The 27,303-nt window shown below is 45.9% G+C and overlaps 2 protein-coding genes across 7 annotated transcripts in view; one reads left to right on the top strand and one right to left on the bottom strand.

The window, feature by feature from the left end:
- The first annotated feature begins 1,804 nt into the window (after positions 1-1,804).
- Positions 1,805-18,026, top strand: cycD (cyclin D). 2 transcript variants are annotated; one of them, NM_001159333.1, is made up of 5 exons: positions 2,317-2,517; positions 5,540-5,755; positions 13,548-13,713; positions 14,727-14,872; positions 15,624-15,839. In NM_001159333.1, exons 1-5 carry the CDS (start codon positions 2,317-2,319, stop codon positions 15,837-15,839), a joined length of 945 nt encoding a protein of 314 aa, NP_001152805.1. The 2 variants fall into 2 exon arrangements, with proteins under 2 accessions (XP_031781693.1, NP_001152805.1); XM_031925833.2 differs by lacking the exon at positions 14,727-14,872 and having other exon boundaries at positions 1,805-2,517; positions 15,624-18,026.
- Positions 16,485-27,303, bottom strand: part of LOC100117396 (DENN domain-containing protein 5B) — a 32,477-nt gene continuing 21,658 nt past the window's right edge. Inside the window, exons 7-19 of one of the 5 annotated variants that reach the window (XM_031925935.2) lie at positions 26,906-27,269; positions 26,614-26,825; positions 26,334-26,540; positions 26,210-26,218; positions 25,947-26,121; positions 25,537-25,801; positions 24,797-24,904; positions 23,367-23,649; positions 23,020-23,287; positions 22,600-22,912; positions 22,334-22,510; positions 22,042-22,252; positions 16,485-21,967 (exon numbers count right to left, since the gene is read on the bottom strand). In XM_031925935.2, coding sequence (XP_031781795.1) covers positions 21,778-21,967; positions 22,042-22,252; positions 22,334-22,510; positions 22,600-22,912; positions 23,020-23,287; positions 23,367-23,649; positions 24,797-24,904; positions 25,537-25,801; positions 25,947-26,121; positions 26,210-26,218; positions 26,334-26,540; positions 26,614-26,825; positions 26,906-27,269 — 2,782 coding nt within the window. In that variant the 3' untranslated portion in view covers positions 16,485-21,777. Of the gene's footprint in view, positions 21,968-22,041; positions 22,253-22,333; positions 22,511-22,599; positions 22,913-23,019; positions 23,288-23,366; positions 23,650-24,796; positions 24,905-25,304; positions 25,341-25,536; positions 25,802-25,946; positions 26,122-26,209; positions 26,219-26,333; positions 26,541-26,613; positions 26,826-26,905; positions 27,270-27,303 lie in introns of all 5 variants that reach the window. The other 4 variants (XM_031925937.2, XM_031925936.2, XM_031925938.2 and 1 more) reach the window with 4 other exon arrangements.

The following is a 27,303-nucleotide window of genomic DNA, read 5'->3' as shown; positions in this document are numbered from 1 at the left end:
GAGTTTTTACAAGAATCATTAAATGTTTTTCAACTTGCGCAGATGGTTCGCGTCGTCGACGGCATCAGCAGTTAGAAGATCGCAGCAGCACAGGCGGCTGAGTGTCGTGTTCTATATCGCGCGATATTACCGTCTTTTTTTGTCTACAACTATCCGACTCAAAAAGCCTACAGAACAGACGATGAACTTGATCCAATATCAGCCTGGCAGCACGATTCAAGGTCGGCCTGTGCGTTTCACAGTGCCACGTGGTAAACGCACATCTGCGAATTCATCCTAAAACGCTGTTATTGAAACTCAGCGCGTGTTTTTTCGAATAAAATAGTTTCAGTTTTGACTGTCTTTCAATAAAAACCTATAGCAGATCCGACTTGCGATGCTCAAATGCTGTGATCCACAGAGACGATCACAATAGTAAAAAAACGCTCCGGTCGAACAGCTCAAAAACATTTCGGAGCAACGGCGATGCAGATAATAACTAATCCAAAGTGCCCTTCGATTCGCATTCCAGCGAGATGCATATACAGGCAGGCGCCACGTCCCTCGAAAGCAGTCCGCCTCTTCTCTCTCTCTCTCCGAGCTCTCATCGCTCCGGTGTCCGGGCGGTCTCTGATGCGATACCAGCTCCGAAACGCTCTCGGCTCTCGTTCTCCTTCTCGCCTTTTCTCTTCTCTCTCTCTCTCTCTCTCTCTCTCTCTCTCTCTCTCTCTCTCTCTCTCTCTCTCTCTCTCTCTCTCTCTCTCTCTCTCTCTCTCTACATAATCTCCCGGCGCGCCACTCAGCGGCGAAATCCGCACACACCAGGCCCATACCTAAAAGCTAGGGGACTGCGGGGCAAGATGAGTCGTTCGATTCGATTATTTCAAAAACGTTTCGAACGTTTTTTCTTTCTTAAAAAAAACGGCTCGTTTTTCACGTAGCGACGAGGTTGATTTCGCAGTGCGACATTGCGAGTCTGATGATTCGGATGAATGACTACTTGAATAAATTGATGAATTTTGCAAGCATTAATGCATGCAACAGGTTTGTTATATGCATCTAGTATAATAAATGTATAGCGCGTTTTTTAATAACCGGGAATCGGCATCGGAAACTCCACTATTTAGCGATCCATATTCGAGAAAAAACAGACGAAATTGTATATTTCGTCTGTTTTTTATGGGATATTTCAATATTTTGTACTGCAGTTAACGGAACATTGCACGCGAAAGGTTTTTTTATTATTCAAGACAGGACTGTTTTCACTCAAAGCAAATGATTTTAAGGTTAGAGTTTTGAGACGAAAGAATTCGGTCTGTGTAGCGGCATATAACGCAGACCGCATGTAGCCTCGTCTCGGCCTCGTGCAGATCCATGTGCCCGACTCGTACGATCGAAAAAACGAGCCGACTTTTTCGTCGAGGGAAATTGTCAAATCCTCGCAATTTTCCCTTCCGCGAAGTGTCTACCGTGTTTAATATAAGACCAAACAGCGAGTTAGCAGCCTACGATTACCATCTAAATCAGTGTTGCGGTTGAACCATTTTCGGTCTTAATTGAGAAATAATCGAGTTCGGCAAAAATCGCGGAAAAATTTCGGACTGGCAAAATCGAAATCCGAAATGGTCCTGGTGCGAGTACGACACACAAAGGTGGCCCGCATAGCCTCATCGAGCCCCGCGTGTCTCCCCGGCAGCTGGCGATTCTCTACCTACCGACTGTGCGGCCCCCACTCCGAACCTCCGCCGCACATGTTCTCGAGCCGCCGGCATCAGCAGCGGCGGCGGCAGCGGCGGCGGCCAAGTCGAGCGCTCCTCTCGCAGGCCTGGCAGCCGGCATTCTGACCTGGTACGCCGCCAGTGTCGGCTCGACGATCGCTTGCGCTCATACGCGACGTCGGAGTTCTACACTCGCACTCGTACACTTCCTTCTCTCTCCCTCTCGCTCGCACGGTGTGTGTGTGTGTGTGTGTGTGTTGGCCACACGCATACGTACATATTCGCAAGAACCGACTGCCAGCACGGCGAGAGAGTATCGCGGCGGCGGCGGCGGCGGCCGCGGGGATCCAAGAAGAAGAAACAGTGTTGTGTCGACGGTTGTGTGAAGTAGCTCGGTAGCGATAGCAATAATTATTATTGTTGCTACTACTACAAGTCGAGAACGCAGTGCTTGTGTGCCGTATGTTGTATAATAGCCGCTAGCAGGACGGATCCGAGCGAGTGTCGCTTAGGGGGGGCCACGTGCTGCTGCCGCTGTTCCAGAGTCGTACTCCGTGCGTAAGCTTCAGTCGGTGCGCAGCTCAACACGTGGTGCGTGCGTTCCCACAAAGGAGGCGCGATGGACCTGCTGTGCTGCGAGACGACGGCGCCGGCCGAGTGTGTGGCCTACCCGGACCCGGCCCTCCTCGCCGACGACAGGATGCTGCAGAACCTCCTCAGGAGCGAGGAGAGGTACGCGCCGTCGGCCTCCTACTTCGGCTGCGTCCAGAGGGACATCTCGCCCATCATGCGCAAAGTCGTCGCCGAGTGGATGCTCGAGGTGAGACAGAGGGACACGACGTAATCTAGTACTGATGCGGGAGGCCCGGGACGACTGCGTACGCCGAGTGACGCTCCGTTGTTTTTATCTCCGCGAGCGGCGGAAGCTTAATTTTTAAAGCGTTAACGCAACAAACACGCTCACCTGTTTTCTCAGCCAGCGGCGGACCTTTAAACGCCGCTCGCTCGATTCTCGCGATCGGAGAGCTCACCGCTGCCATTGGACGTATAAATATTCGCGCAATTCATTGAAATTTAATACAAGCTCTCGTGCGTGTATAAATAGTCGCTCCCCTCGCTCGCCGCGCGCCTGCAGACTTATATTGTCGTATACTTATACACCTACGGGCGGGCACGGAAATCGCGCTGCAATTTCGACGGAGTGAAGAGAGGAGCAAAAACGGCATGTAATTTCGCTCGTTAACGAGCGCGACGCTTATCAGCGGTTCTGAAAATTCCATAAATCACGCTGCGCTACAGCCGCGAGATAATTCGAGAGTAGTCCGAAAGAGCGTATCTCCCGTTGCCGCAGAGACGTGTGTACGTGTGCGTGATATACCCAATCGAAATTGAAATTTCTGCCCGCAACGCTGTCCGAGGAATCACGTGCAGCGCCGCTCGTCTGTCTCGCCCGACTACCTATACTCCGGGAAACTTTTTCTCGGTATCGCGTACTCGAGACACGCGCGGAATCGCATCGCCGGCCGGAATTTTTTTCCGCGAACCTTCTCTCGCTCGGTTCGGCCAAAAAGCAGCTCATCCGTATAAAATTCGCGAAAGGGCGTGGGTTTTCTTATCGAGTTACGTCAGTCCTCTCTCTCCTCGCGTACATATATATTTTTAACTTTCGCCTTCCTTTTTGCCCATCATCGTCCTCCTCCGGCTCTCGCTCTCCTCCCACTCTTTTATTATTTTTTCTCGGCAATTTCGCCCCGGCCGCAGTTCCACGTTTCGATTCTCGCTTCTCTCTCTCGCACACACACGCGCTCGCGCCTCGTATACACTCCACCTCCGCCTCCAGCTCTTCCGGGACAACGTCGGGGACATTTAAATTTCGACAGTCGGCTTTTAAACTTTAAAAGCGCTGACTCCACTATGCTCGCCCGTACGTAAGTCGTATTATAGCGGTATCCGGGCGCGCACGTGAGTGTGTGTGTGTGTGTGCAGTGTGTGCGCTTCGACCTTCGAACATCGTGTCATCCTTACTCTGACCTTTCGGCGATTGCGATACACACACCGCGCTGGAGTACGGAGCGCGTCGCGCGTAAAAATATGCGCACTCGGCGTGTTTTTCCCCGAGAGCTGCTTTTGTTTTGCGTCCCCCGCAGGACACAGTCGCGGCTCTTGCGACAGTGTACTGTGCTCGGACACGGCAGTCGACAGAGAGCAGCGCGTATAGAGCTGCGGGAAAGGATGATTACGAGCCGAGCTGTCGTCGCCGAGGCTATTGAACCCCGGTTACGCGAGAGCGAGACTCGCGAATCGCCTCGTGCACGTGTACGCACTCGAAAGTCCGACTGCTCGGCTCTGTGTGCGTGCATGTGTGCCTATGCTCGTGAGTTACGTCCGCGCGTCTCCGCTTCTCTCTCTCTCTCTCTCTCTCTCTCTCTCTCTCTCTCTCTCTCTCTCTCTCTCTCTCTCTCTCTCTCGCTGTATTCTAACTACGCGTCTCTTTGGTGAAGCAGTTCTGTCATTGACAAATATCTCGCGATGCCGCTGCGCCGTCGTTTGCCTAGAAAAACTGGATTGCAGATCGCGACTTCCTGCTGTACCCGAACGAGTCCGCGCTGCTACTTTTTCATTCGGAGAATGACGCGAGCGCCGTTGTCGAGAGACGCTTCGAATCGATTCGGCATATTCAAACGAATTCGAGCGCTATAGCATCGTCAACTCTACTCTCTCAGGCACCGAGCGAAAATCACGAGACGTCGAATCTGCGAGAGCGCTTCGGGAGCATTAATTTAAATCAGGCAGCTCGAGCTAAAGTTCAAGTTCCCCGTATTATCGCGAGCGCGCGCACACACAGACCCGTATGCGCGCGGCATCTCCGATCGATCGGCGTATACATTAGCGAGCTATGGCGGCTCAGCTGGTAGAACCAGTCCCCAGAAGGAGTTGAAAAATTTTTTCGGCCGCGATGGAAATTAATTTCACCCGAAATTCGCAGCGTACAGCCTTGCGCAACAGCCGCGGCCTAATTAAGGAGAGAGAGAGAGAGAGAGAGAGAGAGAGAGAGAGAGAGAGAGAGAGAGAGAGAGAGAGAGAGAGAGAGAGAGCAATTACTGCGCGGCTTAGGGCGTTTGTAAGAGCGACCTTGACGTGCCGGGCGGCGCGGACATAGAGCCTCTCTCGGGCGGAATAGAGAGACGAAGAGGAGAGAAGGATGCGAGAAAGAGATAGCGCGCTCGTCTGCCAAGCCCATAATATACACACATGCGCGAGGCAGTTTCGGCCGGCTCTCCCCCCTCGCCTATCGCCGCGAGGCTTATCTCGACCGGATCCGAAATCGAAATGTTTAAAAATGTTCGAAAAACTACGCGGCGAGCGACGTCGGCATTTAAATTTTAAAACACCAGCGTGGCGCGGCGATGAGCCGCGCGGTTTCAAAAGGAAACGGCTCTTCCTTTTTCGCAGCGATCGCTCTTGGCTTTCAAACTCGCCGGATTCGCATGAATCGCCTCGGAGACGCGCGCACAAAGCCGTTTAAAGCCCTTCCGTCCCTTTAACTCGCGATGTCGGAAGCGAAACGGAGCAACAATGAGGAAAAAATTGCACGCCAATGAAACAATGCGGCGTTTTTGCGAGCGAAGGAAGCATATTATGCACCCGCTCCTTCCTTCCTCCGCAGCGTCCGATTTTTCTCTCCCCCGCTAGCACTTCCTGCCCGCGTTGCCCATATGTCGCGCAAGAGTGTACATAATACACACACACACACACACACACACACAGAGATCAGCAGCAGCAGTTGTACTAATGCTCGGACCCTTTCTTCTCTTCTTTTTTCGGGCCAACACCACACGCAGGTATGCGAGGAACAAAAGTGCCAGGAGGAGGTGTTTCCGCTGTCGATGAACTACGTGGACAGGTTCCTCAGCATCTGCCCGATCAGGAAGTCGCAGCTCCAGCTACTCGGCACCGCCTGCCTGCTGCTCGCCTCGAAGCTTAGGGAGCCCAGGCCGCTGTCCGCGGACGTGCTCGTCTTCTACACCGACAACTCCATCACGCACGACGATCTCTGGGTGAGTTACTTTTTTTCCCTATTGATGAATTTTCTTTTTTCTCGTCCCATCATCTCACTGACTCACTGTATCTCCGTAGCCGCATTATGTGCGCATCTCGCTTTTTTTGGCCATCGAAACCACGCGCGATCGAGCCTGCAGCTCTTGCGTGGCTGTATTTATAGCGGAAATGTGGGAGCAGAATTTGATTAAATTTAAATCTCGAAAAACCAGCCGCGCGAGCGCGGGACACTTATAATTGTACGAAAATAGAATCCCTCGCCGCGAGGAGCGAGTGCCACACCTAATGATCAGCCGCAATTTTTTCATTTTTCCTCGCACCGAGAGTATGTTGTGCTTCTTGAAAACGCCATCGGCTTTCATAACTCTGGCCGGCGTGGCCAACTCGAGCGTCAAGCTTCCGTCTGCGACTTCGACATCCTAACGTATACGCGCATGATAATCCATCTCCGGCTCTCCATTCATAAACGCGCGTATAGTGGGTCGCATGCATTACGCGCTTATGAATCGATTCCCATTGATAACAATGCCCGGAGTACGCGAGAAGCTCGCCTCGGGGTTACGATAGAGGATTTCACCAGCTCCATTGCGCAAAAACAAAGTTCCCCAGCTCGTATCTGAATAAGTCGGTCGCTCGCTTATTAAATCTTCTTATTAAATGAAACTTTCATGCATTCGCCAAAGCGTTTATAAATGTGTGGCGTGCGGATAACGGCGATTTCCCTTCTCGGCGACTTCTAATCGGCTCCAGTTGTGTATAGGAGAGACGCTCGCTCGCGCGCGCATATATAGCTGCGCGATAAGCCGGAATTTTAAATAATAGATAGCGATTTTCTCTTTTTAGAGCTGGATGCGAATGTATAAAACACACTTTTTGCGCGACTGTTGGATAACCGCCTCTTGCGTAACGTGGCGCACAAAGCTCTCGAAAAAATTCAGCCAAGCTCCACGTGGACGCTTCTCGCGCACTCTCTCGCTGCGCGAAAGCGATCATCTGCAATTCCGATTATTTATGTCGGCAGCAGCAGTAGCTCTGTTTGATTCGTGCCTAATATACAGCGATTCACACACACACACACACACATACACGCGCGCGCACGCGAAGGCCGTAAACAAACACAGTGCTGCTGCCATACACCACAGACGAACAGCTCGTCGCGATGTATAAGTGGCGCGGGATTCTAATCTGCCGTGCGATGACGCAGCCCCGCGTGGAACTATTTCATGAGGCGCGCGGCTTTGTACGTTCTCCGACATGTCCACGCGTATTATACACTGTTCCTCCAGTTCGCAAACTTTCGACGCCGGTGGAATAAGGCGAGCGAGAGGAATCAAGCGGCGTCAGATCAATGGCTTTGCGGCTACGATTTTTTGACGACTCTACGAAGAGTTAGAGGGAGGGAAGTAGGCCGCTGGGGAATTCTCGTTCGTTTACGCGCGTGATTCAAAGATTTGCGTGTAACGCGGGGCTCGAAACAATCGGAATTGCAAAGCTCGAATTCGAGACCGAGTGCAGTTTTCGGCGAGCGCGCGCTCTGCGCTTTGGAATTCGATCGGCCGCTGTGTATGATTTACGGCCTCGAGGCGGAGGCACGGATTGTTTGGACGCGGCTCTCGCTCTGCGCGCGCACGGCTGCCGTTTTTAAAAACGCGCGCGGAACATTTAAATGTTATCTCGAGGCGACAGTTTCCCAAACATCGCACGCAGGGAATCAATAAAACCAATATAAGCCGAAATCTGATAACGAATTATAACAAGCTGCGGTGCAGGCAATAAAGCGAAGGCTCGCTCACTATCGCGTGCGTCGATGGACGGGCGACGGGCGATCACAGGGCTGAAAATGTGCGCGTTCTCCACTTTGGAAGAAAGGGTTATGCGCCTCGGAGCGACTGAGACGCCACTGTGTCCGCTGATAAGAGCCGCCGCGATAGCGTTTTCTCTTCGAAAACAGCCGCGAACAGAGCGCGGGCTTGATCGACGCGAGATATGTCGTAGGCCCCTGCTGCACACGCGCCTATATAAGTAATAACTCAACCAAATTCAGTCGCGCGCCGATAAATAGAAAGGCCCTTTTGTCCACACCTGGCGCTCTATCGGTCTTTGTGTATCCACACGAGACAGCCTCCACGCGACTCGAAGAAGTTGAAGTCGAGGCTAATCCACCGCTCGATCTTCCAGCAGACGTGGAAAACGAGGAGAGTGGAGGGCCTGACGATAAAAGTCATCGATGTCGCGGAGGCGCACGCGCCCAACACCTGCCGTTTCCCTCTCCCCTGTGTGTGCAGGCCAAGACGCGCGCCGAGAGAGGCATCGATCCCGCATCGCGTCAATTTCCACCGGTAAAAAGCGTAAATTACCGCGCGGAGAGCGCGCGTGCACACAGAGATCGAAATCGCGCGCTTTAATCGTCGCCGGGTGCGCGCCTTGTCTAGGCTGCGTACACGCAATACGCGAAAGGGGAACGCAGGTGAGGAACCGGAGAGAGAGAGAGAGAGAGAGAGAGAGAGAGAGAGAGAGAGAGAGAGAGAGAGAGAGAGAGAGAGAGAGAGAGGGAGGCGATCGTCGTAGACGAGAAAAGGTTGAGGGGCCAGGTGGTAGCTCCGCTCGCGGTCCCTCCTCTCTTTGGGCGACAGCTGCGGCATCGGCTCGCAAGGAAACGATCGGACGCCGTCTGTGCCTCACCTATACATAACTGCTTGTTGCATCGTACGCGAAAGGTATACGGGGACTAATAGAGCCCGTCGCGCTGCACAAAGGGGGTGGTTGCACCGGTGACACTGCCCCTTGGTACTTGTTGCGCGAGCGCTCTCTTCGGGGACTTGTTGCGCTCTCTGCTTCTATTTTGTTTATAATGGCCCCTAATGATGCGCCGTATAACACGCTTGACTGCAGCACGTTTCCGTATCGATTTTCCCCTGCGCACATAAACCCCGTGGCCAACGAGCCGCTTCGGAAAATCCCATAAACACTGCAAACGCGGCTATAAAATACGCGGCAACAAGGTGGGTGCGCACGCGTCGAAAACAATCGCGTCGCGCAAAATAGCCCGGGCGTACACCTGCCCTAGCGTCGGCTGCGGCAATTAGCGGCCTACACTTTTCGCCGCGTCCGCTCTGGTCCAATTTATACGCGTATACCACTCGCTGCTTTCCACCTGCTCTCGCTCGCCGATCTTCTTTTTCCAGGCCTTTTTTTACATAGTCTATATCCGCTGCGCTGCATAATAACGCAGCGAACGAGTAAAAGGGGGGCAGAGATCGCGGCGTGTTTGTATACACACACACACACGCGCGCACACACACTCGCCAACAGATGTTGCAACCTGTTGTGCACGTACGTCCTGGGCGGCAGCCGCCTCCTCCTTGGTATTTTTCATTTTTTCCTCCCGGGGAGAGCTGCACCTTGCGGGCGCATCTGTTGCCGCTGCGGCTCTTAAACTTTCGGCGGGGGAAGGCTTTTAAAGCCGAAGCTGCGTAGTTTCGGTCCTGCCTACATCACCTGGACGCGCTTTTTTTCCTCTGAAGCTAGATTTTCCTCGAAGCGCGGGCCTGAAGTTTTCTATTGAAGTTTTTCGGAGCGACATATGGTCGGGGGGTGAGTCATTGTGTAGCGGTCTGCGATACGTGTCGATTCCGATTAGAGCGTGATTCCTGACGCGCGGATGAAAAAAATGTTCCGGATAACCCAGAAACGACGGCCCGATAGTCATCGCGGGCTCCGTGTCGTAGGAGGTCGGCTGTGCCAAAATCAGCCGTTAGAAACCGCTTGGTGGCCGTGAGCCGGTGTGTACGGCCACCCGAACACGCGCGCGCAAACGTACATAATACGGGGGAGGCCGCTGACCCGTGCCGAGGCCGACTTTCTAACGCCGTTCCGGACGTGGGCCGAAAATTTGCGAAACTCGCGCGCAGGTATGGAGCAGCGGTAGCTCAGTTTCTTTTTCTGCAGAACGAGCGTGAGAGACGTGATTCGGTTTCGGAGATTTTCATTTCATCCTCCACGCTGTGGTACACCGCGGGTTACTCGATAAAGAAGCGGCGCCTTTAAAGCCGCCTTTCGGCAACGAACTTTTCGACGGGTTTAATTTTTCAGATCGATGCTCACTGGCCTGCATTTGCATAATTTCACTCGCCGTCGCCGCCGCCGCAGAAGCGATACGAGTACGTGTGCGCGGCAGCCGTTAAATATTTGCGCCGAATTTATCACCCGCCGAGAGGGAGAGAGGAGGAGGAGGAGGAAGAATTTTTATATGCACGAGAGAAATTTTCCAGTGCGCGCATCGAATCGCCGCGCGAAACTTGTATCACCCGCATCGGCCGTATCATCGTGTATGCGAAGCAGTTCTGCCACGTAGTCCGTGCACGCGAAACTGGTACACGGCTGATATAGTACTTGGACTTCGCCGAGCTGGCGTCGCGAAGTCGGGACGAAGTCTTGTACAGTATAGAGCGTATAGTTCCCTCTCGTATACGCCGAGTACTATATTTGTACTCCAGGTGACGCGTACATATATCTCGCGCTATCTTATCTCCCGCACTCCGTCCGCCGCTCGTTTCGTCCGCGCGCAATGATCGCACGTTGGCCCGTATCGATCTATTTTCGCTAAATCTGCGCTATCTCGCCGGAGCGGCGTGCGCGTGTAGGTCTAATTAGTTTATCGCCGGCTGGCATCTGCATTCGAACTGTTGACTTTTCCTGCGTCTACTTAATATTCGCATTGCAGCGACGATCGATATTCTCGAGGCCCGAGAGGAGCGAGAAACAATGCCGCGAGACGACGCAAGGGTCGGGACAACAGAGCGTCTAAAAAGCGTACAACACGGGGCCTGAATGTGGAGGCTAATGAAAGGCCGAAAATTCGGGGGGCCTCATTGTCGCCAAATCGAGGCGCCCTTCGAGAAAAGGCCGGGCAGAGGGGGTACGCACAACACGGCTCCTTCTAGGAACTGTCCTTGCGGCACATCTGCTCGGGTCGCGCCGTACGCGTGCGCGTCAGGGTGAAAGCCTCGCTCGCGTTTCTCACAGATGGAAAGACGCTCTCTCTCTCTCTCTCTCTCTCTCTCTCTCTCTCGCGAGCGTTCGCACGCTACGGGGTTGCCGGATCGAGAGGGATGCGAATCTTTGTTGTTTTTTTCTCCGCTGCAGGCTTTGAGGAAGCTCTCTCTTCGCTAAATAAATTTCGGAGGGAAGAAAAGCGGCGCGCGCGCAGATTCGCACTTGTGGAATGCGACGGTTATATTACGGTTCGAATAGGTGCGCTCAGGTTTTTTTTTTCTCGTATTCGGTCCGGAATGGTAAACACCTTGCTCTCAGAGGCGCCGACGCCGGGGCTCTCTAAGCGATCGCGCGTTTTATGCGCCGAGCTCCTCTTTCTCCTCGTCGCCCTCTTCCTCGAGGCCAGACCGCCGCCGCGTGTTCAGCCCAGATAAATCGGATCTCGCTTCTCGGAAGCACAGTCCAGGTATATGGTCTCTCTCTCTCTCTCTCTCTCTCTCTCTCTCTCTCTCTCTCTCTCGCCATTGTTCGACCCTATGCCCGCCACTCGGCTCTCACATTTTCTAGACTTTCTATCGTTTCGCCGATGCCTTTAATTTCCCTGCGCGATGTCGGCTGCGAAAACAAACGCAGCTGCGCAATAACACAGCCGAGATGCGACTTTGAAGCGCGTTATGAAATTCAATTAGCGAGCGATAGCGCAACCGATTGACTGGCGCGTTTATTTTTCGCAGCGCGCGCGGCTATCAATTTCGCGGAACCAACAGCCGATGTTTGTTCAGACTCTCGCCACGCGCGAATGCATCGGTAAATCCGAGTCTTTTCGAAAAATTCTTTCTCGCTCCCTTCGCCGTTTTCGGACTGGCCGGCGATGTTTCATCGCGGCGTTGGCGAAACGGACCGAGTGTCGGACGGGGAGCGAAAAACTCTCGAGGCAGCCAGCTCGCCTCGGGATTACGACATCGTCTGTGTGTAGGTATTATCGCAGGCACCGAGATCGCGTAAAAAAAGCCATTAGGAGAGCCCGAGGCCTTCGCGCGCGACGTCTGCGTACGGAGCCATGTGAATTCCATCTAACGCACGCTGTAACATACGAAAATTGCCGTTTTTCTCCGCCGCGCGCGCGCTCGCGTCCTGTAATAAAACGCCCGGTGCACTTTCTCTACGCGGGAAAAGCGTGCGTACGAGCGACGAACGGTGACGACGAGTAATTCACGGTAAATTGCAACTACGATAAACGTCGTTATCCTAATTCTCGTTGCTCTCTCGCTGGTTATTGTATTATAAACATAAAAAAGCTATCGCATAATATTTTCGAAGACACTTGACACGTCAGAGCCTCAACACACAGCTGCACTTTCTCACGTCGGCCCGGAGCCTCGTACGCACACACGAAATAAGCTCTCCGGGGCGCAGTGGCTCGTAACCTCCGGCGTTGCGGAATTTTGTTTCTCCTGGCCATTTTTATAACGTCGCGTCATCCGACGAAGGCCGCGGCTCACCGTTTTTCGCCCTCGCGGAAGCGCGACCGAGTAGTAAGTATGTATAGTAGTAGTAGTAGTACTACGATACTACGCCGACGTAAAGTGAAAGAGCGAGAGGAGCGAGAAAAAACGTGGCGAAGCGATTCAAGGTGATTCGGAGGTCCTGCGGATCGCTGCCGATGAGCGTGTATATAAAAAGACCGAGCCGAGCCGTGATGCCTGCGAAAGGAATTTCGACGGTTGCTTTTTCGGCCGCGCGCTCGCTTGGGCTGCGAAGAGAGCGGAGGAAAAACGTTGCGGCGTTATTGTTGCGTTATTGTCACTATTACGGCAGCGCAGACTGCTTATCGAGAACATGGTAGCAATTATCAGATACAGATGGATGGCAGATAGCGAGTCGAGCGCGTAGGCGCCACAAATTAGAGAAACATAATAATAGCTATTATAGCCTAGAGAGCTCGAAAATTTCGGTCGCAACGTACTTCCAACCCCTCGCGCAGCTAGTCGAGATAAATTAATCGATAACCACGTGTCGCGAGCGCAGCGTATGACAAAAGTCGCGTACGGCAGAAGAAGACGGGGCAGGTGTGTCCTAATCTCGCAAAAGTATCGCGAGCCGAGAGAGAGAGAGAGAGAGAGAGAGAGAGAGAGAGAGAGAGAAGCCCAAGGTCCCGGCGTGAGCGTACAAACGTACTTCAAACCGAAAAACCGGCTCGTACGTATGCGCGACGTAGCGTGTCCACCACGACAACCGCCGCCGGAGTCACACGCACGCGAGAGAGAGAGAGAGAGAGAGAGAGAGAGAGAGAGAGAGAGGACCGGCCGAGCGTGATGACTGTACGCTCGTATACGCTACTATGCTCCCTTTTTCCCGGAGTTTTTTTTTGCGCGAACGTACAGCACGCAGCAGTGCCTTTGTTTCATTCAGTGGCCGAGAGTGTGTGTAGTACGCGCGATCGTAGTAGTAGTATTACGAGGCACTCTTCCGAGTCGACACGCTACCAGTTTTTCTCCTCTCGCTTTCTCATTCGGCGGCGGCAAGAGGTTATTAAAGCCGGGCTTTCCATTACAAAGTGTCTCTCCGCAAAATTATGCGCCGACGTTACGCGCGTACCGCTATAAAGCACGCGCGAATCGGCGCATCCCTTTTTTTTCTCTCATCTCGGCTCACGCACACGCCCGACGTGCGCACGATTGCGAACCAGTTTTGCGAACGAGCTCGAGCGCATGCTGTCTTGCGGACCGTGCGCAGCCCGAGAATTTTATTTCCAAAATTCGCCCTAACGTCCCCGGGTTTTTTCGTCTGTTTCAGAGGTGGGAGCAACTGGTCGTGTCGAAGCTCAAGTGGGACCTGTCGGCGGTGACGCCGGGCGACTTCCTCCTCTACATCCTGGCGCGACTGCCCGTCGACCAGCGATCCTGGGACTCGAGGATGGTGCGCAGACACGCGCAGACGTTCATCGCCCTCAGCGCCAGAGGTGAGCATCTTTCGCGCGAATTCCTTCGCCGCCATACTGCATTGGAGAAGTGGATAGTCGAGATCGTTTTCGGCGCGCCGAAACGGGCTTATCGCGTAGCGCGAAAACGAGCAACGGCAGATAAGTCCGCGAAGCTACGCGAACATTCGATACTGGCTTGTGTCAGTCACTGTTCGACCTTGACCTAGTTTTCCCGGTACCTCGGGTCTAGCTCAAGTAAAACTTTCCGCGCGCGGCTCTTTGGCCCGGTCATAGAGCCCCTGCTACGTAACGCGTATAAGCCGAAAGACGACTGGGTGCACTTGGCTGCCGGCGCGTATACTTCTCGTGTACGTGGAGAAAGAGCAGCAGCAGCAGCAGCAGATAAGCGCGCGCGAGAGATGGAATGCGATACTTATATGTGTATATGCCACATCGGGTGGCCGCCCGTCGCTGCTCAAGCTTGATAAGGCATAAACTCGCTCACGGGCCTTTAAATCTTTTGTCGAAACTATAGACTCCCGTTATCTCTCCGGTGTATGCGTGTACAGCCATACGCAGAGCGCGTACGTAACCAGCCGAGCGAATTGCACGTTATTGATGGGCCGTATCGGGGAAACGCGAGAGCCCGAAAGCTTCTGCTTAACGAGACGATGAGGGGACGACGATTCGCCGGGGCGATAAGCCGCACGAAATTGAGTTTTCGAATCGATGCCTGCGTGCGTGTTGTCGTGTATGTGTCGCGCGGCGTACTTTCGAAAATCGCCTACCGTCGCGCGAATATAAATTAATTTCGAGTCAGGAATAAAGCCCGAAAAATTGGCGACACGATTTCACGGCAGACTAATTATTCAAGCTCCTGTCGGTATAAATACTGCCCGCGGCCATTCCTTTCTCACGACGACGACGAGGAGCTCGGGAGCAAGGAGCGATGCAATTTTTACATCCCTTCCCCCGCCAACCCGATCCCCGAAAGCCACTGTACCAGTGCATACACACATACTAAAGAGTTGCTTTTTCCATCTGTGTTTCAGAGTACAAGTTCTCAATGTACACGCCGAGCATGATTGCGGCGGCGAGCGTCGCTGCGGCGCTGCACGGCCTCGACTGGACCGGCAAGAGCGGCTACAGCCTCGCCTGGCTCCTCAACGAGCTCACGCGCATCACCGCCATCGAGCAGGTTCGTGTCTGCCTCTTCTTCTTCCGTTTAACGCCCTCGTTATCACCGTGCCACGTTGCATGCGCGAAGCGAGTCCGTCTGCGCGCAGCGCGTCGATTTTTTCTCGCACACGTGCGCGCTCGTCGTGGGATATCTCTGTGTCTCTCTATATCGGACCGTCGATTCGCCGGCAGATAACTTTTCAAACTTTGCCTTCGATGTCATGTCCTCGGATGACCGATCTTGTATCGCGGTGACTCTGTAATTTTGCGAAACATCGCGAGAGACCCGAAGGAAAACTGCACAGTGTACGCGTCTATGGGTCGCGTGTTCGCATACTCGCGGCGCGTATAAGCGTATGAGTCAGAAGGAGAAATAAAGACAGAGAAAGAGAGTCGGGGGAAGGAGAGTCGTGGCAGGTGCCGAGCATATGCTTTCGCGAAAAAACGTCGCGCACCACGAGGCTCGTTAAGTGCCCCGGCTGCTGCCGCAGCCTCGTATGCTCTCTCTCTCTCTCTCTCTCTCTCTCTCTCTCTCTCTCTCTCTCTCTCTCTCTCTCTCTCTCTCTCTCTCCGTCTCGCCCGGGCGACTTTGCAAATTATTTTACACTTTGCACACGTCTCGTGTGGGCCAAGCTCTGCCAAACAAGTCGATTTACGTGACTCCCCTCGCGAGCGCGAGCGACTTTGTCATCGATATGTTAATTGCCCCCAATGACGCAATCCCGCGCTCACAATGCGAGCCCTAACGAGACCCTCGATCTTGATTCCAGGACTACCTGCAGGGCTGTCTCGAGCAGATCGAAGAGATGGTGCGCAACGGCGGTGGCGGCTCAGTCTCCAGCCAGTCCGGCTACCCGAGCGATGGAGTCTCGCCGATGGGGGGGCACCAGAGGCCGCTGGGCGACCAGGACACGACGTCCCAGGAGAAGATGATGGAGCACGAGAAGGCGGGCACGCCGACCGACGTGAGGGACGTCCACTTTTGAGCGCCGAGCGGCCAGACAGCCAGGACGAGCATCAGCAGCAGCAGCAGCAGCAGCAGTAGTCCGCTGCGCCCGGAGCACCGCAGCGACACGAGCTTCACTTACGCCTCCTGATCAATGAGAGAGCAAGACACACTCGCCACACGCAAACGAGGCGAAATTATCACGGCCCGTCGGAGCAGGTCCAGCGAGAGACCGCGATTTTTTTTTATTTTTCTTGGTCTGTACCACCGAGGAGAGCTTCGATCTGTTTCTGCTCTTATGTAGCGCATTTTTACAGTTGGCTTTTTTCTGTACGACCGCCCTGTGCGTTTCGGCAAGTGCTTTTGTATTCTTTTATTTTTTTTGGTACCTTTTACGGAGTTTACTTGTACGTTTTTTTTTTACCCAACTTTTGATTTGCCTTTTATTTCGATTTTTGTTTTCTTATCGCCGCTAAACGTACAGAACTGCGAGCATTTTGATACATTTATTACGAGACGCGATAGGCACGGCGAGCAGGAAATTCGATAACTTTTATTGAATCACCGACGATTGTAAAAATATAACACAAACGAGCAGAAAGTTTAGTTTTTAAATTTCAACCGTGAAAATTCAAATGTCCTTCGACGATGGAAGAGCACGACTCATTATTTTTTTGCCTACCAGATGTTTCAGTCGAGTTTTATGAGATCGCATTTTTTAGTTCTTTTGATCGAGCATGTAATAAGTATTACGAGGAGAGGGTAAACGAAAAAGGAGGAAAACATCGCCTCGATGTATCCTTTTTCGAAAACATAAGAATAAACAAAAAAAAACACGAAAAAGCGAAAAAATAAAATAAGCGACAATAATGTGCAAGCGAAAAATGAACTGTTGTTAGGAGGCGTGCTGGGGGAAGGCAATGCAATACGCTTTACGCATTATTTAAGGGTACACTTAATTGTTTTTTAACTGTCGTAAAAAAAAAATAATAAACAAACGAGCAAAGAAGCCGTTAACGACGTCGATGTATAACCGCTATTCTTTGGAATTGATAGAGGAAAAAATGCGAACACAAGATTGCACATAAAAACGAAAAAATGCAAATAGTCATATCGAGTCATTTAGCGTTTGTATATATTACGTTATTGCTATTATCTTTACTACAAGTAATATTATTTTTATTAATTATTAATACTATTACACGTTACTACGAATAAATAAGCGAATGTTGGAAAATATTATGGCGCGACTGAACCAGCGAGAATTGTTCTTTCGCTCTGTGAGAGCGCGGAATTTTTTACGATAATGTTCATTAAGTGCATATGCGAATGTTTTCAATTACGGAAAGACTAAAAAAAGAATTGTAAAAGAAAGACAATTGCGAATGTAGAAGAGTAACCACGCTTATTTCTACTCGGTTCCTAAAACGTATAAGAGCGAATGTGGAAGGAGCGTTATGAAAAAAATGTGTAGATCGTGTGTATGTTGAAAAAAAACAAAAGATTTACGATGTTACAAAAAAAATAATTATTTAATTTAAAAAAAAAGGTCAGTTATAGAGATGTAAGGAAAGTTTGTGAATGTGTTTAAGACACAAGTAATGCATTTCTTTTGTATTGTATTTACGTATTGTTTTTAGTTCAAATTTCTTAACTCTTTCCTAGAAAAATGTTCTGCATGTAGTGGATAAAATTTTTCATCGATCCTAATGACTTGCTCAAGTGCATGATGCCGAGTTGAGGTTTGATAAATCGCATTACTGATCTGTTTTATACACTGTTTACAACTTTTTTAATCACGCAAAATCGAGATTTTTTTGTCGTTTTCAAAATAAATATGTGATGTTTCACATTTCTATACATAATTTAAAAAACATGTTTAGTTTTTTTATAATATATATTATGTGAAATCGAGTGAAAAGTTTAAGGAAAGCAAAAGAGATTGAATGTTTTTTATCAAGCGCTGTACATAAATATTCATAGAACGCGTAAGTTCATAAGTTAGTTAAGTTTAAGGTATTCGTATTTTTTGTAGATAGCGAAACCGAGAATGAAAAAAAATCGACGCTGTATATTTTTAATAAGTCGAACTGAGCAAATGAATGGAAGCGCATCAGTGTTTAAAGAACTGGTTAGTACTTAAAGAAAAGCTAGTGCAAGAAAGTAGACAAATAGAAATGATGTTAACTGATGGAAAATAAACGGAGAGACAGTGAGCAGTTAAAAACAATGGTTGATTCCTCGTGCAATTTATTCAATTTTTACTCCAAAGATGCTAACTATAAAGCAAAGCTCAAAGTGAAAAGTCGCTTTGTCGGGGATACTCAATTTGACCATTTGATTTATTCTCAAGAATAACTTTTTTTTTAATCATTTAAAACTTTTTCTCGCAGTCTGTCAAGCAATTATTTAGTAGTCTGGTGGTATCTGGGTGAACAAATATTCACGGATGCAAAACAAGTCTTAATTATTATTATTATTTTTTAAAGTCTCTCCGTTGTGTATGAAAGTGCCAAGTGTCAGCGAAAGAACTAGTTACTTTCCACGCATACTATCATAGCCAAATTGTAGTACAATATTGTAAAAATAATGAAAAGGGATAAGCGCGATCAATCAATCCGAATCTTCGTCATTATTCTTCTTTCTACAAGACGAAGTAGAGTTAGGAAAACCAATTGTATAGATCGATCACGCACATATGTTATTGCAGTGGTTCTCGTAGGCAAGTGGAAACCTTAATAATTCTGCGTGCTGCTATTTCAAAAGCATGTTGTACATACTTGTTGAAATTACCTTAAGAGTGCTCCACACCTTGAGTGACCCGCCACCTAGCGAAGAAAACGTTTTTTGTTTATTATAATTAATTGACTAACTTATCATCATAAATCGAGTTTCAGCACGTGCAATAAGTATTAAGGAATGTTTGAAAAAAAAATTAAGCAATTAAAATTAAATAATAACGGCTTATTTCGTCAGAAAAAGTCAAATTGTAGTTAGCAAAATGGCCACTGCTTCTTAAAATTTGTCCGACGGAATAAAATGTGAATTTAAACTTTTACTTAATAAACTTAATTTTGTAATATTCCTTGATACACACTACACTTGCTGAAACTCACTAATACCCACTTTTCAACCTTTAAGTTTGTTTAAATTATTAATGGTTATTCAGACGTAACGTGGGGGCGCTGCTAAAAATTCGAACTTCTAGCATAAGTGTGGAGCACTCTTAAGCATAAGTTTGACTGTGCTAATGTTTTAAAAATAAAAAGGCGAGATTTGCTGCGTAAAATATGCTTGAAAAGTATATGTTCGAGTCACCGTTTGAATGCTTGAAAGCCCTCTTGCATTTGCGAAGCTGCTGTTTTGACACGAACAGGTAATAAAGTCCTATTTAGTAGGAATAACACTTTTTATGCGGCGGCTCTAGATTAAAACATTTTTTCAAAGAGTCGCTAGGAAGAGATTACACGGGAAAAAGTGATGAAACGAAGATCGAAGCGTTTTGAGACTGTTAATGCGTGTAACGACAAATGCAGCAATTATATGCAACGTCGATTCTTCTTTTGCCGACTAAACGTTTAATTTATATTTTGTAATTTTGTGATTTTTTGTAAATGTATGGTAAAAAATAATTTACTTTTTCTCGAATGCACGAAAAAAATGTTTGATATGTTTTTACGATAACTATTACGTGTTTACATTTTTTTATTGAACATAATTAAATGAATATTTATCAAAAGTACGGTTTTTCACTGTAGCTTTCAACCTTATTTTTTCATGCATTTGTGATTTAGTTCAAACGAAAATAACGCTGTTGCATTAAGGAATATTAAAAAGCAACTTTAAAATGAATCACTTCACTGCCTTACAGTTACAGTAAATATACCGCATAAAAAATACCTCTTATATACCTTAAATATTTACGAATATGCTTCATTTTTTTTTCTCTTCACATAAAAAACATGTCAGTATATCCAATAAGTAAAAATCGATATTTCCTGGACTGCTCTTTATATTGCGTTATATAAATTTCGAAGTATTGTCACGTGCAAAAAACAGTCATTGAAAATGAATTTTTTATATTTTATCGATAGATATAATTTCTTCAGTATAAGCTGTAAATTCCACTTAAAAAGTGTATATATTCGAGCACCTGTGCAAGATATACTGTCTTTTAAAAAAATAATAAAGTATTGGTATAATTTTATACAAAATCATTATATTCTCTATTTAATACCTACAATCATACATGCTTTATTTGCTTTCGTAATAGCCATCATTAATATTATAATCAGAGGGTTATTGAATAAAATTCTTTAGAAATAAGACAGGTTTTACTTATTCTTTTATTTTCAGTTACATAATATTCTTTAGACTACTGTACAACCAGCACTTGTTTTTCATCATTTATATATACACACCTACGTCTTATCGTCATATTATGTTTTTTTTTTCGTAAAAGTGAAATCATCACTTCAGATTAAAACTCAACGTACGCAGTTTATGTACATACATTTCTATTTTTCTTCGCAAAGCGTGAGTGTACGAAGTCATTATCCTGCTTTGGTTTTAATATTTTTGAAATTTCTTAAAAATCACAGTAATTAAATGAAATACACATAATAACATTCACGTGATGAAGTAAGGTTATTGGTAAATATTTTCACAAATCATAAAGTTGAATAAAATAAACACACAAAATGCATCGACATGATATTGAAAATTAAAATATAAGTGTGTGAATTGACTTACGGCTAAAAACTCACATATGTAAAGTACATATATTTGAGAATCAATAAAAAATTGAGACAGTGAACACTTTTAAAAAATCTTTTGGCACTTAAGAACCTGGGAGTTGGATTTCGTGGTGGTCGACTAAAGAAATGAAAAATCTCCTAAACTCTAAAACTTTACATAGTTCTCAAATTCATTAGTGGAATAAACAAGTGCTAAAATTTCAATCAGCATTTTATAAAAAGTATTTAGCAATAGAGTTCAGAAACTTTCACGTCAATTTATGAAGTTTCACTTGGAATTTGTGACACGTAATATGCGACGTTTGGTCCGTAATAATTAATAAATAGGATAAAAAACGCACGCACACGTATTTTATTTTACAACATTAAAACGAATTTTACGTGACACTTTACATTTGGACGAAAATTTATGTACAAAGTTAAAATTTTAAAATGTACCTTTAATTAAATGTTCATCGATTTTTATCTACTCTTTGTCAGGTTAAAGGTAACTTTTATTAATAGTAATAACCGATGCTAACACGATCATTTCATTGCAATCCTTATAATTTCACAGCATAGTTGAAAAAGAAGCGTTGAATTTCTAATTTTAGACATTTTTATCTAAGTTATGAGCTAACCATTAACAATTACCTAGGAACCAAATGCGAATAAATCATCTAACTTAAAATTTGAAGAGTCAACTAAACGAATAAGGCGCAATATTATGTAACGGCAAGTTTATTAATGATTTGTCTACCTAATATGTACAATCATTTGAAATACAAGTTTTGCATTACGTAAATTTCTCGTCATGTTATTTTTAACAATAGTAACCCATTATCTTTGCATGATCACTAACAATAACTAATACAAATGCTAGCAATCTTATGCTAAATAGAAAAAAAGTCATTTTTCGCATCTTTGGTAGATAGTCACGTTAAATTGATTTCTTATTAATGGAATTTCAACCATCATTATATTGGCAAGATAATTTTTGACATAGCTTATTTGCCTTTTTATATTTTGGGAGCTAACTTTTTCTTTCCAACAAGTCCTATCAACATCAATTTTTTACTCTATGTCTATACAATCCTTTGATCACTTTATGAGTATGTATTCAGGTCTTCTATCATGAAAATATATGAGAATTTTGTACACTTTTAGATACGAGACATATACTTGCAACAGTGAATTCGCAATCCAAAATTTGTTCGTAAACTTTGTTACAAGTGTAAAACATTAGAATAAACTTGAGATTCCATGTGTTAAACTTTTTTCAAGTACTATATGAAAACCACTGAGTGGTTCGAGAATTTGTACAAGGAAAGTAAGTAACGATGGGTTTCGCAGGAAAGAGGTTTCTTCATACATATCTATAGTCGAGCGAGCCTCGCTCATTGGACGCAATATGTGATGCAGTAGCTGCTCTCTGAAAAGCAAAAAATTCCTTAATAAAATTTTGCTTTGCAATCAGAATAAAATTGTAAAACGCAAATTGTTTACCTGGTAGCTAAGCATATAAAAAGTTGAAATTTGCCATCTTTACCAAGGGTTTGGCTGAAAGTATTAATCTGATCAAGTAAATGAGAATAACACCTTAGAACCGCAAACTTTTGGTTTCTTTCAGCGTGTAATCTTTTATCTCTATTGAGCCGTTGAGAGTATTCATCCATCTCCTCCAACAAAGTCATTTCAAAGTTTTCCTTGACTCGTACTAGAAGAAAAATTAATTAATATCATAACAGATTAATTTAGATATTATCGCGTGAATTCATCATAAAATATTAAAACCTACTTAAATAATCCCACACGTAGAAATTCCTGCCAAATATCCTTTGATTTTTGAATCCATATAAAAAGATTTGTTCGAGAGACGGTACGAGTCCACCTTCTCCGCACAACAGTGCAGTAAGAGATCCATCTTGGGGATCTTTTCGATAATGGTACTTTACTATTGCATTTACTGCTTCAACTATAGAAAACAAATACAAGAGTCACAAATTAATGCTCGCATTATATTGTCACGGATATATTAATGTTTGTAAAGTGAAAATGACATACCAAGCATCTGTTGCAGTTCATTATGAGACAGAGTCGGTCGCCTGGGTATGCTTGGTGACCTGCACCTGGGCGGCGTCGAACACGTCTCAACGAGTTCGTCGCTATCGATGCTTTTGGGCACTAATGCACCCACTAGCAGTCGCTCTGTAGAGCCGTCGTCGATACCTCTGCCAAGCCATCTACCGCAGGGAAATTTGAAAGTATGCCCAGTCACCTCGTTCCGCACTACTACGTGTTCCACCATCCACTTGGGCGAGGGACCGGTATTGTCATGGCCAATGCGCAAAGTCGACAAGACGCCCAGATTTTTGTGCTGAAATGATAGCAATAAAAGCCATAAGTAAAAATATCAGTTTCACCCATCCACAAGGAACTTTCTGCCTTTGAGCTTCAATGAAAACATATATTTGACGGACTCACATGGAAAACGAATTCTAGCGCTCCCTTCGGTATGTTCACTGGATTGGTTTCACATAGCGATCCAGAAATAGCTACCCAACCGTTCGCCGAAGTCGTAGCAGCGCTAGCCTTCCTGCTGGGAAATATAATTACTCGGTAGGGCAATTTCGTCATTGGATAATTGTTTGTGAAGCAAAAGTAATCCACGGCGTTGAGCGTCAGCAGATGGTATAGAAACTGTTCCTTCTCCTCTTCGCAGCGCAGGAAAGCTGATCTCTTGTACTGACTCCTGCGAAATGAATGATATTTCAGATGCTTCCAAGATGGCGAATACAAAACTCGTATACAACTGTCCAATTTAGACGAACCTCAGCAAAGCCGTGTTGGAGAGCAGAGTCTTGAGATGCCGAGATAGCAGCTTCTTTTCCAGTGCGAGCCTGACCCAGGCGCGTGCATATCCGATGTGAGTTTTTATATCGGTCATAGCCTGGACGTTTCTGATGTCAAAAAGCAGCGAGTCGGGAAGGGGCCTAAGCTGCTCAGGTCCAATCGAACGACGTTCAACGGTACCAGCCGGCGACTTGTGACGTTGGTGCGGATCCGAGCTTCGGGTCGGAGAAACGTCCGTTTCCAGGGCGAGGTTCGATAGGTCTGCATAACACGTGTCACACGCTGATTAGAAGCGAGCCCTGAGCGCGAGTTAGGTACGTCTGTACGAGAGTGCAGCACGTCCTTGGAAGTTTTTGCGTGCAGGACTCATCGAGATATACACTCTTTACCTACCAAAAAACGCAAGCAACGTGCAGTTTTAAGATTACTGGGGACATGCTGTATGTACAAGAAAAAAGTTGCGCAGATCGTTGACTTTGATTGATTTTGTGCAGATTTTAGTTGTGATCATGAGATAGTATCAGTTTATGAACTTGGTAAAGTCAACGAGCGCCGCCGCTTTTGAGTTAGTGCGGATTCTATGTTAAGTGTAAAACCATTCGTTTAATACTCCACAATTGTTAAATTTATTTACAAGCTTAATCCAAACTACGTGTGAATATACATATCAACTAAAACTCAACTCGTTCTAGTATTTACTCACTCTGGCAGGCATCATTCAGTTTAGTCGTTATTAACTTTACAGATCATTGTAAGTAGTGTTTCTCACCATTAAAATGCGCTTTAGTAACAACTCAATATTGTGTACAAAATACAAATGTAAAATCAAAAGTTTTCTAAAAACTCAAACATCTATATTAAGAGTGCTCCACACCTTGAGTGACCCGCCACCTAGCGAAGAAAACGTTTTTTGTTTATTATAATTAATTGACTAACTTTATCATCATAAATCGAATTTCAGCACGTGCAATAAGTATTAAGGAATGTTTGAAACAAAAATTAAGCAATTAAAATTAAATAATAACGGCTTATTTCGTCGGAAAAAATCAAATTGTAGTTAGCAAAATGGCCTCTGCTTCTTAAAATTTGTCCGACGGAATAAAATGTGAATTTAAACTTTTACCTAATAAACTTAATTTTGTAATATTCCTTGATACACACTACACTTGCTGAAACTCACTAATACCCACTTTTCAACCTTTAAGTTTGTTTAAATTATTAATGGTTATTCAGACGTAACGTGGGGGCGCTGCTAAAAATTCGAACTTCTAGCATAAGTGTGGAGCACTCTTAAGCGCAATTTTTGTTGGAAGTAGCAATGTATTAGTCCTCAAATCATTAATTTTTATAGTCTCACTAAAATCGAATCCTCAAGCAATGTTCTGTTAAGAACAGAAGTAAACCTTACCACTGATATTTTCCTTGAAATAAGAAGCTATTTCATAAATATTTTTGCCTTTAAACGAGGAAACCAAACGATCCGACAACCGAATAAACTTATTGGACGGTTTCTTAGCTAAGCACAACATAGAAACAACATAAAATGTGAAATTAAAAATAAAAACTAAAATGATGATCGTGCTCAGCAAAGGACGATAATAGTACAACATCGATGGAAACATGGATGTTTGATAAGTATTTTACAAAATAAAAAATTCATTGTGTTGTATAGGTGTAAATTGTGATGCGACTTAAAATGAATAAATGATTTTCATTTCTTGAAAGGTTATTTTTAATCATCTTATTCATTTTAATCCTTATATATAGATAATTTTTACTAAATGATTCTGAACATTAATTTAAATTATGCAATTTTCTAAAATATGCAAGTGCGTATAACTTCTACAACGTGTAGTTTCCAATTTTTCTAAGCATCAATTTATAACATAGATTTGTTGATTGAGAAAGCAACGTACAGTCAAGCCGCTTCCGAAGCACGCACCAAGCGAGCGCTGCGATCCAAATGTTATAGCAATATTGTTAGTCACATATTCCATAAGGTTTATTTGGTTAAAATATTTTAAATTGAAAGCTTAATGTATTTCTTATTTACACGATTGAAATGTTTGTATCATTAAATATATGACGCGTATAATTATTTCATCGAACATTTTTTAAATTCATTATGAAAAAGAATATTTGACTGACCTGGTGACAAATAATTGGCATCAATGGATTTGGCGCTGTCGTTACATTCCTCCAATTGTTGGTACATGACAAGATGCGACCAAAGCCCACTTTTTCCTTGCTTGTTCTGCAATCCATGACTCCAAACCCTCTCTAGCAAATCACACAGGCTGGCAACTAAAGTATTTTCTTCGACGTCAGACAGCGACTCTCCCCCATGACCTAAGGCAACAGCTTCCGAACCCATTTTTTCCACCAACATTCGTTTCGTTTTGGCTTTACAGTCCTGGAATAATTAAATAATGAATAACCGTTGAAAATTCCAACATAAAATAACTATTTTGCATAAACTGTATACTAGTGCTTAAAAAAATCTCTTTTCCGGTTTATACATTGCCTAATATAAAAATGCTACGATTAATTTAAATTACTTTGAGTAACGTTTCGACGAACGTCCAATTGGCTTGTGCGATGAGAGCAGGACTCATGTCAGCCGACAGTTTCGTCTGCGGCCGAGGCGACTGCGTCTCTTGAGCTATCGGTGGCTTCCCATTGGATTCCAGAGACTTCATTTTGTACTTCCACTGCGTCTGACCTCTTCGGCTGCTATACTCCAAAGAAGAAATATTAATAGCAGTTCACTAAAAAATTTAGCGTTCCACAACATCAATAGCTATCGTGGATAAGTTCTTACCGAAGCATACTGTACAAAATGCAGCAGAAAAATAGCAATGAAGTATTAATAAATTTTATTTTGTTAGATAGAAGCATTTAAAGTTAGTAACAGAGCTTGATAGAAATACAGACATGATATTTACCTTTGCGTGGGTTCTTTGTTCAAAGCAACGTTATCCAGCAAGGGAAAACTGCGGAAATAAGCTGCTCGATGAGGTATGACTTCCGTTGGTGGGTTAACTTCGAAGTCGATGTTGTTTAACCTTTGCTCTAGTGCAGCTTGTGTTTCGGGCACAGTTGTGCAAACTTCATATCGGGTTGATCTTACTATACCCTCACCGACTCGTTTCCTAATTATAAATGAAATTGTTTCAGGCTCGTTGAAGCTTACAATTCAAACCATGGATTATTGCAGTTACTCACTTTAATTGCGCGATCCTTTTATCAAATAACTTGATATTGGAGTCAAGCTCGTTCCACATCGACATAACTTTACTATCTACAAGGGATGCAAACATTTGGGTTTCCGTGAACCTCGATAAAAAGGGCAGGTGGTGAGCTGGCTGTTCGGACAAGAAGGTAGCCTTGTCGAACAAATGCATGCTGTCACGGTTGCTCAGCCACTCGTCTTTGTCCTGCAATGAATCGTCCCGTAGTCAATGCGTTTATTTTAGAATAGTAACAGATATAGTGAGTGACAAGTATCAAATATTACCTGATTAGGTTGAATAACAAAATGTTCATAACTGGAAAACAGCTGGACGAAACGGTTCATAAAAATTTCTCTCAGCGCATTATTAAATATCAATGTTTCTTGGTACTCTTCCTGAGCGGCGAGTATTTTGTTCTTTGGCGGATTCTCGACCGAGTCGCATTCGTCAACGTCAACTGCCGTTCTTTTGACGGCATCGAGGATCCTCTGAATCGCATCGGACTGCGGAGCCGCCTCAGGTCTGTCCCAGTCGAGCACGTCATGCAACGAGTGCTTTCTCTTTGGATAATAAAAGCCGGAACCAGGAAGGGTCAGACTGCTTGTCATGATGTCGCCGTTCAGGTAATTTGCGAATATATTGTCAGTCCTACAACAGTTCGTACGCATAGTTTAGTGGAACT

The sequence above is a fragment of the Nasonia vitripennis genome (assembly GCF_009193385.2).
Source record: "Nasonia vitripennis strain AsymCx chromosome 3 unlocalized genomic scaffold, Nvit_psr_1.1 chr3_random0005, whole genome shotgun sequence".
In the NCBI taxonomy this organism is placed as follows: Eukaryota; Metazoa; Arthropoda; class Insecta; order Hymenoptera; family Pteromalidae; genus Nasonia; species Nasonia vitripennis.
Note: the sequence above shows the minus strand (reverse complement) of the source record. Positions and strands in the feature narration are given on the sequence as shown.

Bases quoted from the DNA above. Each gene is read 5' to 3' on its own strand.
- cycD (NM_001159333.1), top strand. From the start codon at position 2,317: ATGGACCTGCTGTGCTGCGAGACGACGGCGCCGGCCGAGTGTGTGGCC. The intron at 5,756-13,547 runs GTGAGTTACTTT...CGTCTGTTTCAG, and splicing joins TCACGCACGACGATCTCTGG to AGGTGGGAGCAACTGGTCGT. The intron at 13,714-14,726 runs GTGAGCATCTTT...TCTGTGTTTCAG, and splicing joins CATCGCCCTCAGCGCCAGAG to AGTACAAGTTCTCAATGTAC.